General features: G+C 40.3%; 1 protein-coding gene across 3 annotated transcripts in view; it reads right to left on the reverse strand.

The window, feature by feature from the left end:
- The window catches only part of PDE7B (phosphodiesterase 7B), a 369,290-nt gene that overhangs the window by 168,006 nt on the left and 185,030 nt on the right, over positions 1-16,254 (reverse strand). The window contains exon 1 of one of the 3 annotated variants that reach the window (XM_044924195.2): positions 1,550-1,787. The exons of the other annotated variants lie outside the window; for them this stretch is intronic. Coding sequence (XP_044780130.1) covers positions 1,550-1,787 — 238 coding nt within the window. Of the gene's footprint in view, positions 1-1,549; positions 1,788-16,254 lie in introns of those variants that run through there. 3 annotated transcript variants of the gene reach the window in all.

Consider the following 16,254-nt stretch of genomic DNA (forward strand, 5'->3'; position numbering starts at 1 on the left):
ATAAAATGTTGTAGGGCTTTTGTTTTCTCTCTATAGTATTGCTTTTTCAGGAATTAGATGCCCACTAGCACATAATATAAATAATAATATACGCATATCTCTACAGACAAACTAACATCTGTTAGATTAAGTAGTTTTACCAAAGTTGTAATTTGAAATATGCATTTTAATCATTCACTAGACTGAAACAAACCAAGAGTGGTTAAAGTTGAAGTGTCATAGTTAAGTTTTCTGCCCAGGTGGGTTTTTCCATTTTTCTTGAATTCACATGAAATATGGGATGGCTTTAGCATTACCTCATTTTTTCTGACCAAGACCCATTTCCTTGGGCATCCATCTCCCAAATGCCACATAAACCTCAGTCTCATGGGTTTCCTTCTCTTTCCTAAGTATTCATTGTTTACTAGAGTCCAACACTTTTTGTTTTTAATTCCTTTCAAATCTGTTTTCCTCTTGCCCAGAGCATTATTTTTTAATAATGTTCTCTTTAGATTATTAGGCAACTTTAAAAAGTTTCTGCATAAGTGATTAAAAACAAAATTAGCTGAGCTTTGATTTCCTAGTCTCTTTCCATGAGAAGAAGAGGTAATTTTTGGTATAGCTTTTCCATCTAGTTCCCCATCTCTCACCACCAATGGCATGTCAGGATTCCACTCATCGGGCTAGCCAAGACTTCAAATGCATAAACACATGCTCATATTCGTTCTTCTAAAGTGAACCACCACTTTCCAAATATCTACCAACATATTCCCTAAGGAAAAGCACACCCTGCATTTTTGTTGACGGTGTTATCAGAGTCTCTTGGGATCCTCCAAAGGGATCCTAAATGTGTTTGTGGTGTGGTCCCCACTGTTAAAAATATAGCAAAGTTCTTCTCAACTGTCCCAAACACAGCACATTCTTATAACGTGACAAAGCTCCTATGAATCATCATTTCCACATTTGTGAACTGAATTTTCCTAATATCAATGGGGAAATTTGTATTATCGTCATTTGTCAAAAGGGGAAATTGAGGCAAGGCAGTTTATTAAGTTTCTCATGACATAAAAAATTTTCAGTTCAAACTCATTCCTGGAAACATGAATACATGGTTTACATCATGTAAACCATGAGAAAATGTATTTTACTTTGCATAAAGCATTACAAAAAAGCAACCTAAGAAGAATATTCTCTCAGAGACAACTGGCTTATCAACAAGCAATTGCAGAGACACGATAGACATTAAAAAGTGCCCAATTTCTTCCCTTCCTTATCAGGACTGCAGCTTAGGAAATTTCACTTAAGCCACGGGACAATCAAATGACAGCTTAAGCCCAGATCCCAGATTTCTTGATTTTCCACTATTCGTGCTCCTCCTGCCACATCACTCTTAATTTTAAGATGCATTTCAATAAAAGAGCAAACATTCATTAATCACAGCCCTCGGGCCCTACGCTGTACAGTTTGCCTTCCTTCCTTTTCCCATTTTTATGTCTTGGGCTCTCCAAGGAAGGACTTGAAAGTCCTCAGACTTGGCCCTGGTACCTCTCACACCTCCCAGTCCATTTACCTGGAATGCTGTGGAGAGCATCTTCATTCTCCAGAATGCCTCTCTGTTTGGTCGCCTGCAGCTCACTTTTGGATTTCCAGACCAGCTTTACCATCCTGATCATCTCTGGCAAGTCCCAGGGCAGCGGCCCCTGCTGGCACCCCGGCCGGCTGCCCAGGGGGGCGGGCAGCTCACCTTCTGGGGCCGTCCACCTTCTGCCCAGCTCTGCCGAGTGGAAATAGCGCTCGAGCACAGGCATTCTGCCCTGGTCCCCAGAAGAGGAGGTCGGGCTGCTGCTGCTGCTGCTGCCGCCGCGGCGGCGGCTGCTGCTACCAGAGGGGAAATTCTTCCCAGGCAGGGGAAGGCGAAGCCCCGGAAAATCCTCTCCAGCTTCGGAAAGGCAAGCCTCCTCCAGCCTGGCACAGCCCCCCTGTCCTTCCAGTCCCTCCACAAACACTGACGACGAGAGCGACTCACTTCCCAAGGTTTCTCACTGGTGAGAACGGTTCCTGTCCTCCTTCCTTAGAGAGAGAAAGCATTTCCCCCCCTTCTCTCTCAGGCACTGCCTTCGCAGCACTTAATTAATCCCAGGCTACAGCTGGAACGACAGCAGAGGAGGGGAAAAAAAAAAAGCCATTGAGGTTTTAGCCTTTGCTTTTTATCTTCTTCCGATTTATTTGTTCTCAGTTCTCTTTTGGTGCTTGTCAAAGTTTGTCAAGTGGCTTGCTTAGCCCTTAAGGACTTCACGCCAAGAGGTGGGGGGCTCCCCTTTGCCAGCCTCTCAGAGGGGTCCTCCAGAGGCCAGTTACCTGAAGGTGTCAGGTAAGGAGTCACCCTCGTGGTGCAGGAAACCTAGAAGTTTCCCCAACTCCAGCCCTCAAGGAGAAAACAGGGGAGGCTGAGCACTGGCAGGACCGATTCGCAGCTGCTTCTTTCTGGAAGGTCTGGCCGGGGGCCACCTTGCCGGTCCACCACAGTCTGCACTGAGCTGGGGTTATTCGAAAGGTCTTGGGTTGCTCCCCAGGACCACAGTTCACACACTCCCCTCCCCCATAACTCTCCCTCTCCGCTGTCACTTGGTTCTCAGCAAACTTAACTGAATTTTGGACTATTAGTCCAATCCCTTTGTAACCTCAGCTGCCCTTTGGCTGGAAGGGAAATAACAGTGAATCACATTCCAGAGCTAACTTTGAAAGAAGTGACTTGGGGAAGCATCCAGATTCTCATGCAAACGTGCGGTGAGGTTGCAAAGTCTGGACACATCGCTTGGGATGGAATAATAATTTTAAAGCAGATCCACTGGGGACATACATGACAGCAAAAAGAAAGTGTCGAAGATTCACTTTCCAGAGATAGAACACTGGGGACATGACATTTGGGCCACAAATGGCACCCCCCACCTGACAGTGGTTTAGTTGAGGACAATCAGGGGCCGCCTGTCTTGGATCCCGAGGTTCAGAGATGGAGATGCTCAGCCTAGAAGTGAGAACTCGCACAGCAGAGAGGTTGTCCCCTGGAGCTAGTGTGAAAAGCCCTGACACAAATGAAAGTGAGGTGGTATTTTGCCAGCAAATTGGGTTGGTAGGAGCAATTTGAACTTGGACATTCACGTGGCTAACTCCTATTTTCTTGGGGAGGTCATTGTAACAATCCCATCTTTCCTTTTCATGTCTCAGCATTGCAAAGGGCTTTATTTTGCTTGGCATTTTATTTTGTTGATGTACAATCTGTTGCTCCTGTTCTGCTTTCCTTTTGGGGCTGTTTTATCACACGATCATTTGCTGTTTCTTTAGGGGAGAGGATAAGGACCATTGTAGGGTGTGTATTATTTTCATCTCCCTCACCTCGTGTTTTAAAAGTTGAAACTAGCAAAAGCTACTGTCATGTTGTTATTGTTATTATGATTATTCCTCTAAACCCATGGGTGAGAAGCTTAGTTTTCTACAGTGAATTAAGTGGCTTTTCTTTTTTCTGGATGGAAAAGTACGCTGGCAAACCTTTCATAATGGGTAAAGAAGGGTCAACATCCAAAGAAGAAACAACAATAAAACACATTTAGGACACTGCTGCTTGTGAGTTTCATGATTAAAATATTGATCAAGCAGCTCTTCCTGTTTCAACCAGATATTCATACAACCCAATTAGGAATCAATGACCCACTTATGAGAAAGATGTGCCTTTTTTAACTTCCCTCTTTGTTAAGAGATGAAGGGATTTAAGCCTCAGTTTGACAGTTCTACCATTTTTGACAGCCCTCCCAGTTCTTATCTTACCCTTCCATCAGGTTGGGGGCATTCAAGCTCTCTAGAATTGAGACAATTTTATTTAATAAGCACATGTAGGCTGTTGTCCTCTATTAGCATATTTCCTGAATAGTGTCTTATACTCACTCCTCAGTCACAAACTTCCTTGACATAACAACCGAAGAGTTTCCTAAGTGTTTGACTATTTTTATTTTTGTTGAGTTATTTTGTAATAGTACTTAGCATCAGGATATCCTGACCCTTGGAACAAAGGGGTTAAGAACAAAGAAAACAAATATATGATATAATATGTTACATACACTAATGTATTAAGAATATAACTCTTTATTGCATGTTCCTTTCAGAGTGACTTTTAAAAAAAATCCTAGGATGTAAGTTTCTACTCTAGTCTTTATATAATTTTACATATTTCCATGTAAAAATACCTTAGAGAAGTTACAAAATGTTGAATCACTGAACATGAATACTTCATAGTCAAAATAAATTAAGGCCAGGAAAATGTCATCTCAAGTTTTCATTTTCAAAGAGGAATCTTCTTCATTAGAATATTTGGAAATTAAAAATACTGTACAATTAAAAACAAAAATTCTCCCCAATATGGGATTATCTTCATTCCACGGTAGAAGTGCAGAAATACCACAAGGAAGGTCATTCTCATGGTATTTCTGGCTCACATAGAAACAGGAAGTACAGGAAATCTTGCGAGAAAGCTTGGCTCAGGAGAGTTTTGGCTCAACTACAGGTTCAAGAGATTGGGACAAACCGATGAGATGCCAGCACTTGCACTAAAACTACTATCCCTCACAAACCTTCTAAAGGTGGCTGTGTTCCATTTTGTAGGCTAGCATCTCCTTTATCTTTCAGATAGTTACTTTAGAAGAGCATGTCTTTAAACCTGTGATTTTCCGCTTACATCATTCACCGATTTCTATACCGGGGAAGGGGAGAAGGGGCTAATGGGGAGGATCTGTGCCCAGAGGACTCATAGAGCAAAGAGGTCTCACCTATGTGACTTGTAAGGATTCTTCTAAGTCTTAATATGAGTACTTAATATGCTACAAACAGGAAATTATAAGATAGACTTACAAAATAAGCTCTTTTTTTTTCCAAGCATGTGAGTCAACCTAACTTCCCATGAAGAGGAAAGTAGCATAGTTCTCTTCTTATACGAAAGAAATGTCATGAGAATTAACAAAATCAAAACAGCTTGTTCCAATGGATTCCTAAAATATCAAACTTTGTTGTGTGTTTGCAGCTATAAAGAAAAGAACTGATAACCACAATGCTAAAGTATACGACCAAGAAAAAAGATTTGGAAACATAATGTCTTAGAACCTGGATCATCTTGAAGAATTTCTAGTGTTCTGGGGGCTCTGTAAAAATCTTGTGGATTGATGGCTGTTCTAGTTGATAGGCTGCTAAGCCTTTATTATGCATGACTTAAAAATATTAACAATATTAAATATTTCTAGTCATTCGAGAGAATGTACATTAAAACATAGAAACAGAAATACACATTCATTTTGATTTTAGATTAGATTCTCATAAAACTTCATTTTAATTAATCAAAGTCTTCTCACTAAGGTATTTTGCAAGTACTTTAAATACTTATTAACTCTGTTTCTATATTTGAAGAAAAATTTGAGACTGTTGAGGGAATTTATTCATTTTGTCCTGGGCTTTTCTCTCCATCAGTTCAAATATGGATATAGGATGTATAAACACACACACACACACACACACACACACAACCACCCAGGGTTTCACAAATGCAATTCAAATGCGATTCACAATGAGCAAAGGAGGGAAAATCAGGTCTTTCAACTTTGTTTAAGGTAGTCTAAGTAGAAGAAGCTCTAACAATTTACAGTGTCCTTCAGGAGACATAGAAATGTAATAACTTTGGCCTTAACTAATCTTGAGGAATCATGCCAGCAAGTAGGGAAAAGGACTTGGTCTACAGACCGACCATAGAAGGCAGCACATATTTCCACCATCACGTGGGAAGGGAGGAGAGGGGCAGGGCAAGATGAGGAGAGGCGAGGTGGGGGGAGGTAGAAGGAGGCTGAGCTGACAGATTCATAGTGTGATTTCACAACAGGTTTCTAAACTACAACCAATCATTCCCTTATTCACTCTGCAAATATGTATGAGCAGCCAGAGCAAGAGCAGAGGAGAGAATCTCTTTACCAGCCCCTGGGTCCTTTCTCAGGCACTGGAACCTGTCTGGCCTTCCCCACCTCGTTTCGAGTTTTCATTGTGCATTACGATATCTTCTATGACTTTTCTTTGGACATTTAAAGAGAGAAACCAGGGTTTTAGCTGGCATCATCAGACCTCTATCCTGGTTCTCAGATATCTAGCTAATGCTAAGTTTCCTGTCGCTGACAGTTAACCTGCAATAAAATAAAATAAAATAAAATAAAAAGAGTCCAATAACACAGGGATTGAGAACAAAATGACTGGAAGATTTGATTTTCTCCACCTGGCTTCCCCTCCCTGCTCTCTCCATGACCTGATGTTTTGCTATGTGACCATGGCATCCTCTGGCTGAAACCTTCTGGGATTTCAGAACTTCTTTCTTTTTTTTTTTTGGTCACACTATACCACAATGAAGCAGGGCAAAGACTAATAGAGTTTTGCCAAGAAAATGCACTGGTCATAACAAACACCCTCTTCCAACAACACAAGAGAAGACTCTACACATGGACATCACCAGATGGTCAACACCGAAATCAGATTGATTATATTCTTTGCAGCCAAACATGGAGAAGGTCTATACAGTCAGCAAAAACAAGACCAGGAGCTGACTGTGGCTCATGAACTCCTTATTGCCAAATTCAGACTTAAATTGAAGAAAGTGGGGAAAACCACTAGACCATTCAGGTATGACCTAAATCAAATCCCTTATGATTATACAGTGGAAGTGAGAAATAGATTTAAGGGCCTAGCTCTGATAGATAGAGTGTATGATGCACTATGGAATGAGGTTCGTGACATTGTACAGGAGACAGGGATCAAGACCATCCCCATGGAAAAGAAATGCAAAAAAGCAAAATGGCTGTCTGGGGAGGCCTTACAAATAGCTGTGAAAAGAAGAGAAGCGAAAAGCAAACGAGAAAAGGAAAGATACAAGCATCTGAATGCAGAGTTCCAAAGAATAGCAAGAAGAGATAAGAAAGCCTTCCTCAGCGATCAATGCAAAGAAATAGAGGAAAATAACAGAATAGGAAAGACTAGAGATCTCTTCAAGAAAATTAGAGATACCAAGGGAACATTTCATGCAAAGGTGGGCTCGATAAAGGACAGAAATGGTATGGACCTAACAGAAGCAGAAGATATTAAGAAGAGGTGGCAAGAATACACAGAAGAACTGTACAAAAAGATCTTCACGACCCAGATAATCACGATGGTGTGATCACTCTCCTAGAGCCAGACATCCAGGAATGTGAAGTCAAGTGGGCCTTAGAAACAATCACTACGAACAAAGCTTGTGGAGGTGATGGAATTCCAGTTGAGCTTTTTCAAATCCTGAAAGATGATGCTGTGAAAGTGCTGCACTCAATATGCCAGCAAACTTGGAAAACTCAGCAGTGGCCACAGGACTGGAAAAGGTCAGTTTTCATTCCGATCCCAAAGAAAGGCAATGCCAAAGAATGCTCAAACTACCGCATAATGGCACTCATCTCACACGCTAGTAAAGTAATGCTCAAAATTCTCCAAGCCAGGCTGCAGCAATATGTGAACCGTGAACTTCCTGATGTTCAAGCTGGTTTTAGAAAAGGCAGAGGAACCAGAGATCAAATTGCCAACATCCACTGGATCATGGAAAAAGCAAGAGAGTTCCAGAAAAACATTTATTTCTGCTTTATTGACTATGCCAAAGCCTTTGACTGTGTGGATCACAATAAACTGTGGAAAATTCTGAAAGAGATACCAGACCACCTGACCTGCCTCTTGAGAATCTGTATGCAGGTCAGGAAGCAACAGTTAGAACTGGACATGGAACAACAGACTGGTTCCAAATAGGAAAAGGAATACGTCAAGGTTGTATATTGTCACCCTGCTTATTTAACTTCTATGCAGAGTCCATCATGAGAAACGCTGGACTGGAAGAAACACAAGCTGGAATCAAGATTGCCGGGAGAAATATCAATTACCTCAGATATGCAGATGACACCATCCTTATGGCAGAAAGTGAAGAGGAACTCAAAAGCCTCTTGATGAAAGTGAAAGTGGAGAGTGAAAAAGTTGGCTTAAAGCTCAACATTCAGAAAACTAAGATTGTGGCATCCGGTCCCATCACTTCATGGCAAATAGATGGGGAAACAGTGGAAACAGTGTCAGACTTTATTTTTCTGGGCTCCAAAATCACTACAGATGGTGACTGCAGCCATGAAATTAAAAGACGCTTACTCCTTGGAAGGAAATTATGACCAACCTAGATAACATATTCAAAAGCAGAGACATTACTTTGCCAACAAAGGTTCATCTAGTCAAGGCTATGGTTTTTCCTGTGGTCATGTATGGATGTGAGAGTTGGACTGTGAAGAAGGCTGAGTGCCAAAGAATTGATGCTTTTGAACTGTGGTGTTGGAGAAGACTCTTGAGAGTCCCCTGGACTGCAAGGAGATCCAACCAATCCACTCTGAAGGAAATCAGCCCTGGGATTTCTTTGGAAGGAATGATGTTGAAGCTGAAACTCCAGTACTTTGGCCACCTCATGTGAAGAGTTGACTGTTGGAAAAGACTCTGATGCTGGGAGGGATTGGGGGCAGGAGGAGAAGGGGACGACAGAGGATGAGATGGCTGGATGGCATCACTGACTCGATGGATGTGAGTCTGAGTGAACTCCGGGAGTTGGTGATGGACAGGGAGGCCTGGCGTGCTGCAGTTCATGGGGTTGCAAAGAGTCGGACACGACTGAGCGACTGAACTGAACTGAACTGAATGCCACATGCAGGATCTTAGCTCCCCAACCAGGGCTCAAATCCATGCCTCCTGCATTTGGAGTGCAGAGTCTTAACCACTGGCCTACCAGGGACACTTATTTCTGATTTCAAAGATTGTAAGTGGTGGTACACTTTTCATAATTTCATTTTCGCAGGTGTGTCACCTTCTTCAAAAATAACTATATTGATGAAATATTCAAGAAGTCCTTCAAGACTGCTATTAATGCCTTAGGGTTACAAACACTGTATTTAAGTCTCACTACTGAGTTTTGCCTCAAACTTAGAGATTTATCTACAAATGGTGAGTGCTTAGTCTCTCAGTCACGTCCAACTCTTTGTGACCCTATGGACTGTAGCTTGCTAGACTCCTCTGTCCATGTGGATTCTCCAGGCAGGAATACTGGAGTGGGTTGCCATGTCCTCCTCCAGGGGATCTTCCCAACCCAGGAACAGAACCCAGGTCTTCTGCATTGCAGGCATATTCTTTACCATCTGAGCCACCAGGGAAGCCCATTTACAAAAGGGTATGGTACCAGTAACAACCTTATCCATCATGCCTTTTATCTTATTGGTAAGGATAAAATAAGATTAAATAAAGATTAAATAAGCAATAATGTGCTGAAAATTTTTAAATGATATTTTTAAGCTATAAGAAATCATAATTGATAATATATCTAAACTGAAATTTTGGTTCTACTTTCCTGAGATCTATAAGAAAAACGGAAAAGTCAAACTCCCCATCCTTAAATTAGGTCCCACTCTGGAAATTCATGCTTTGCATGAGGATGCAGGAGTAGAGGAAGTCAGAGACAGGGTATTGGAGAGAGTATTGGAGAGTGGCCCCAGGGGAGAGATCAGTTCAGTTCAGTTGCTCAGTCGTGTCCGACTCTTTGTGACCCCATGAATTACAGCACGCCAGGCCTCCCTGCCCATCACCAACTCCCGGAGTTCATTCAAACTCATGTCCATTGAGTCGGTGATGCCATCCAGGGATTTAATGATACAAAGGTTGGGAGAGGTGGGAAAAATGATTGATATGTGAAAGAGCATAGATGAATGACAAAATATGTGTTAAAAGAAACTCAGTAGGATAAATATTCATTGTAACTGCATTTGGGAGGTGTGATAACAGTTATGAATCATGTCTAGAGTATAAGCCTGTGCCATCTTTACCAAGGGTTATTTAGTGTTCTGGTTAATACTGTATCCGTTTCTGTGATTAGAATTTCAATTTCCGGCCACAGTGACTAACGGTTGTGTTTGATGTTCATGAGCTGTAAAGCTTTGTGCTGTAGGCTGTGGTGATGAACATGTGTCTCAGGCCTCCCCCTGGCTTTGTTTCTCTAAACAAACCACATGGGCTTCCAATCTGTTTCTTGGGAGTTGATAATCCTCAAATATTTTAATAATTTTGATAGCTCCTAGCTCATCTCCATTGAATTCACAAATGTTTTTCAAGGTAGTGTAGTACATAAAACCAAGTAGAATGTTTCAAAAGTGGTTTAAACAAAGTCTGAAATATGCTTTACTTCTTTTTTGCAAGTGAGATACATGGATTCTGGAAGCTCTCAAGAACTGGGAAGACTAAGAACTAAGAACTCTCAACTAAGACTAAGAACTCTCAAGAACTAAGAAGACCTCAAGAAGGCTGGAGGGGAGATTGTCCAGACATCCTCAAAGACCTGCTGGAAAATGCCTGAGTTAGATTTTTTTCTCTCTTAATATAATCGAAATAAACTAGATCATTAATAAGATATAGAAATATTATTAGTATAAACAACATAAAAGGAAAGTGAGAAAATGGTAAGGAATAAAACCTTCTGAGAGCATTTATTTTTTTCCCTTTGGCATTCAGTTATGTTTTTGTTTATGGAGTTCAAAGTCAATTTGGAAGAAGGAAGTTTCGACTATATGTGTATGAAGTGTAATCCTACTGCCTCCTCAAATTATTATTTATTTTTCCCTCTTTCACATATTACCTCCTGGTGATTATGAATTACATTAAATATCTACGCCAAAAGGTGTCTCTCAGATGCTGTTCTACAGCAATTCTTCTCAGATGTTAGTGTGCACACAGATCACTTGGAGATTCTATTAAAATGAAGATTTGGTTTGGGCAGGTCTGGACGGGGCATTTCTAGGAAGTTCCGTGGGGATGACAAGGCTGCTGGTCTGCAGTCCACACTGGGATGCAAGGTGAGAGGCCTACTAAGTCGCAGATATTTTCTGCCTCTTCTATGTTAGTTATGAAAGAAAATGAAGCAAAAGTACCCTTCTTTACAGGAACATGTATTAAGACTTTTGAAAACAATCAGTAGTGGCTCAGGATAACTACTCTCAACTAGAAATAAGCAACCAGAGCTGCAGTATAAGAGCAAGGGCTATGTCCAGGGGCATTCATGATATTGAATCACTACTTGGCTTTTAAATTTTGTTTCATTCATTTCTTTTCCCTTATGAATTAACTTTAAAAAATAAGGTTGACTAAACAGTATGGGCCACTGTGAGAAAGAATATATATACAATGGAGTCAACTTCAAAGACAAATGGCTGTTTTTGAAATTTCAAGCAAAATTTACTTAAGCCTAATTTTTCCACCCTTCCCCCTTTCCAGCATTTTGTTGTTCTGTGTGTGTGTGCTCGGTCTCAGTTGTATCTGATTCTTTGTGACCCCATGGACTGTAGACTACCAGCTTCCTCTGGCCATGGAATTTCCCAGGCAAGAATACTGAAATAGGTTGCCGTTTTCTTCTCCTGGGGATCTTCCTGACCCAGGGACTGAACTTGTGTCTCCTGAGTTACCTGCATTGGCAGGCAGATTCTTTACCACTGAATCACCAGGGACTATTGTTATTTTCAGAATGATTGAAATACAGGCAAGGCTCTGAGTCTTTGATCTCCATCATCATGGATATTCTCACCAAGACGTACTCCTTCATTTGATTTATTAAAGGTCTATGTAAAGCAGACTTCAGATGAAGCCTGGTAATCTTTCTCACAGTAATACTCCAGGCATGAATGAATGGTGACCAGATGACTCCACGAAGCAAAGATGGAAAGAAAGTAAGCATTCATGGAGCTATAACCAGCGAGTAGCCCACGGTGCTGCTGACTCAGAGAAATGTACTGCAATGTCACAGTGAAATATAAAACAAAACAAAAAAGATAAGCTCTGCAACAGGCTGTATTCTTTATCAGGTATCACCTGGAGTTCAGGCAGCTCCAGACATAGCATTCATGGGAAAGTGATACCAGAAGCAAGAGGCATGTGAAATCAACTGGAAGACAAGGGTAATCAAGAGCATGAGGTTGGAACACTATCACATTTATATGATTAAGAATTTGTACAGTTAACTGAATAAGAACACTTAGAATAAATGGGAACATCTGCTGGTAACTGGAAACACAGGTGGTTGTATTTTCTTCCCTTTGTATTTCCTGATTCTTTCTTTTTTTTTTTTTTTAATTAATAATGCTAAGTGCTTTCTACCTTGATGAACGCCTATATTTCCTATCATATACAGAAGTAACTAAGAAACAAGAAAGGGAAAGCTGGCAGATAATGGATTAAAAGTGAATATATATCATGGTCATTTTAAAGGTAATTTTAGAACCTCTTCTCCTCTGGAGAATCAAAGGGAAAAAGGAAAGGTGAGGTGCGGCTTCCCTGGAGGCCTGGTGCTGAAGACTCCACACTTCCACTGAATGGGGCAAGGGTTGCCGTGCAGTGCAACCAAAACAAACAAACAAAACCATTTTTTTTCATAAGAAAAAATAAAAAGGAATTAGAAAAGTACTCAGGGAAATGGCTTGACAGAAAATAGTCATAAAAAAATAAGTAAAGGTGAGACTATTTAATGTATATAAACAATATACAACACACTCTCTGTGTAGTATGGTGCGGGAAACCCAGCTGAACCCCCCACCCCCTTTTGTGGTATGTAGTGTTGCTAGAAGATAACAGCAGTATCATCAAGGAAAGAAAGCCTAAAACACTAGAATAATTGGCTACACTGATGCAGGTATGGAATCTTTACCATCTAAAGACTCTAAGAGTTTCTTTGTAACCTTCTTTTCCATCCCACATTTAAATTCTAACTAAAATTTGCTCTATTTCATAAAGTATCTAAAATGATTGCACATTTTTCTGTCCCTAAGAGGTGGTTACCATGGGTTCTGCTCTATTTTCTTCTCTGGGCCGCTGGGACCTGCTACTTTCTGTCCTCCATGATCTTCTCCCTGAATCCATTCAACAATCTGATCATGAGACTTCTTGCATTCTTTGTCCTCTTACACATTTTTGCTTGGGACATTCATGTTCTGTTGCCTATTTTGAGTGCAAGGCAAAAATACCTACCTTTGACTTGCATGTGTTCACATATCTTGCTGCTCTTGTATCTGTGTGTCTGGATTAGAATATAAGGAGTCAACTTCAGAACCATCTGCAACTAGGCTTTTAAAAATACTTTTTTATGTTTATTACTTCTTCGCTTTCAAAGTTTGAGGAGTAAATTGATTGAGCTACTTCTAAAATGTATTTTTTAGTTTCTCATTAGTCATTCAAAAAAAATTCAGCGCAGTCTTAATTATCTTTAAAAGTTAGGATATTTCCTAATGTGCATATCATTTTCTAATGTGCAACAAATAAAAAGTGATGGGAGATATTAGTAGTAACACAACACAGAATTATTACCTAAACAAATAGTCTAAATCCCTTTGTTGGGCATTCAACATTTCAAAACCATGCTCGCACTAACCGAGCCTTGTAAACTCACTCAAGCGTACATTTAGCACTCAAAATTCCTGTGGAATCATATTGTTTCCCATATGTGCTAGATGCACAATGATCTGTGTGGTAGGCAGAATAATGACCTCCCAAAGATGTCTACACCCTAATCCCTAGAACCTGTGAATAAGTTAGTTTACATGGCAAAGAGGAATTACTGTAGCAGAAGGAATTAAAATTGCTAATCATCTGATGTTAAGATAGGGAGACTCTTCCGGATTGTCTACATGGATGCAGGGTAATCACAACGGGTTCTTACATGTGGACAAGGGAGGCAGGAGAGTCAGTGTCAGACAGATAAGATGTGATAAAGATTCAACTAGCTAATGTTAGCTTTGAAGACAGAAAGAACCCTCAAGCCAAGGAATGAGGGCAATCTTTCAAAGAAAGAAAAGGGAAAAACTGCAATCTCTTTAGAGCCATCAGAAAAGAATGCAGACACTTTGATTTTGGCCTAATGGGACTCATTTTAGACTTCTACACTCCAAAACTGTAAGATAAAACATTTGTGTTTGTTTTAAGCATTAAGTTTGTGGTAATTTGTTACAGCAGCATCGGAAAGCTAATATTTATTGCTCACATTTTTTTTCTCTTTATTGGGAAAGATTTTTCCACTTATCTCATCCAAAAAACTCCCATTTTCTTCATGAAGTCTTTGTGTCCCACTTCAACTGCCTCTTTGATTTAAATAAAGCAGAACTTCTTATCCATTTTATTTGTTTTTAAGATAACTTGTATCACTATTTGCCTTTAATTCTCCAGCTTGTCTTTCAATTTAGAATGCAGGGAGAATTGTTTCATAGTTTGTATAATAACATAAAATCCTGGGATGTACCCTTCCTTCCTTTCTTCCTTCCTTTCTCCCTTCCTTCTGCATTTACTGAGTGGCCAATAATTTATTGAGTGTCTCATGCTAAGTGCTTTATATACAAAACCACAGTCCCTGTCCTTACAGTTATTTACAAATTTAGTGGAGAAACAGACACATATACAACTAGTCATAAAGCACGATGCATTGTAGTATTAAAATATAATTGTAGACTGGACAGGTCTCAGTTAGTGTCTGTGATTAATAATGATGAAAACCAACTTTTTTTCTTAAATTTTTCTTGTATCTTGACAATTTAGACAATGTCTAGAAATCTATTTAAAACAAAAATTTATGAACTATATTAGAGTTGTATGTTGTCAAAATAATGTGGATGATTAATTATATTTTGTTGATTATTTTTTATTTGCTGATAGGATTTTTTTTTTTTTAAGTTTAGCTGTAATGATTTTAAAACTTTAAGAATCTTCTCACCACTCTTCTCAGGTGACTTGATATCATGTTGCTAGTGAAGGCAATGGCACCCCACTCCAGTACTCTTGCCTGGAAAATCGCATGGATGGAGGAGCCTGGTAGGCTGCAGTCCATGGGGTCACTAAGAGTCGGACACGACTGAATGACTTCACTTTCACTCTTCACTTTCATGCGTTGGAGAAGGAAATGGCAACCCACTCCAGTGTTCTTGCCTGGAGAATCCCAGGGACGGGGAAGGCTGGTGGGCTGCCGTCTTTGGGGTCGCACAGAGTCGGACACGACTGAAGCGACTTAGCAGCAGCAGCAGTGACTTGGCAGCTTAGGAAAAGTTCTTGTTCCTAGATAGCCAAGAAAGGCAAATGATGCAATGCCAGAGTTTTAAGGGACTTTAGAGATTAATTAATCATTTCACTTAGATCCCATCTTAGCTTAAGCTGAAGACAGACTGGATAGCGGAAACAGCAGAAATTTATTTCTCACAGTTCTGAAGTGTGGAAGCCTGAAATCACCAGGGTGTCAGCATGGTTAGGGTCAGGCTCCTTATCCCAACACTGCCTTCTTACTACTTCTTCATGTGGTGGAGAGATCATGTCTCTCAAGTCTTTCTTATAATCTCATTTATGAGGACCCCACTCTCGTGACCCAGTTACTCATCACACTGGGATTAGGGTTTCAACATAAGATTTTTGGAAGGACACAAACATTCAATCCACAGCAGGTAATTTTCTAATTATACCGATAATGACAGCATAAGCCCTGGATTCTCACAGACCTGAGCTGAAGCCTGTTCTTTTCACTGCTTATGTACTCAGTACAGCACTACACATTTTATAAGAAATGCCTTCTATTATCCTTACAAGAACCCAGATAAGGTAGGTACAATCATGATTCCCTATGAAATTAATTTGCTCAAGATTCAGATACTACCAAGCTTTAGAAGAGTGATTTGAACCAAGGCAGGTTGGCTCTAGAGCAGGCTCTCTTAACACTGTGCTACACTTCCTGTGTGGTTGGGTATATTATAAAGCAATAGGAACTTGGTTTAATCAACACATTGCAACCATACATGGCTGTATCCATGGCTGTATCATGAACATTTATGTGAGGCAAGTCAGAAGGAAAGAATAATTATGATACTTCCAGCACCTGTTTCTATTTTTTTTCTTCATGGTGGGATTATATCCTGTGTCCTTTAAGCCATATTCTATCCCACTGTGGTCATGACTGTAGCCACCAGGTTGGACTTGAGATTTTTGCCACAACCTTCATCCAGAAAGTGCTGAAGGTCTTCCTTTCTCAGCATGATTGCAGAAAAAGAAAATGGCACACATAGACATTTTTTAAAAAAATTAGGTGAACATCTGGTCTCCCTTCATTAATGGATGGTTTCCTCAAGCCAGACACTACACTCCAAAAATAAC

Source organism: Bubalus bubalis, chromosome 10 (assembly GCF_019923935.1).
Source record: "Bubalus bubalis isolate 160015118507 breed Murrah chromosome 10, NDDB_SH_1, whole genome shotgun sequence".
Lineage (NCBI taxonomy): Eukaryota > Metazoa > Chordata > Mammalia > Artiodactyla > Bovidae > Bubalus > Bubalus bubalis.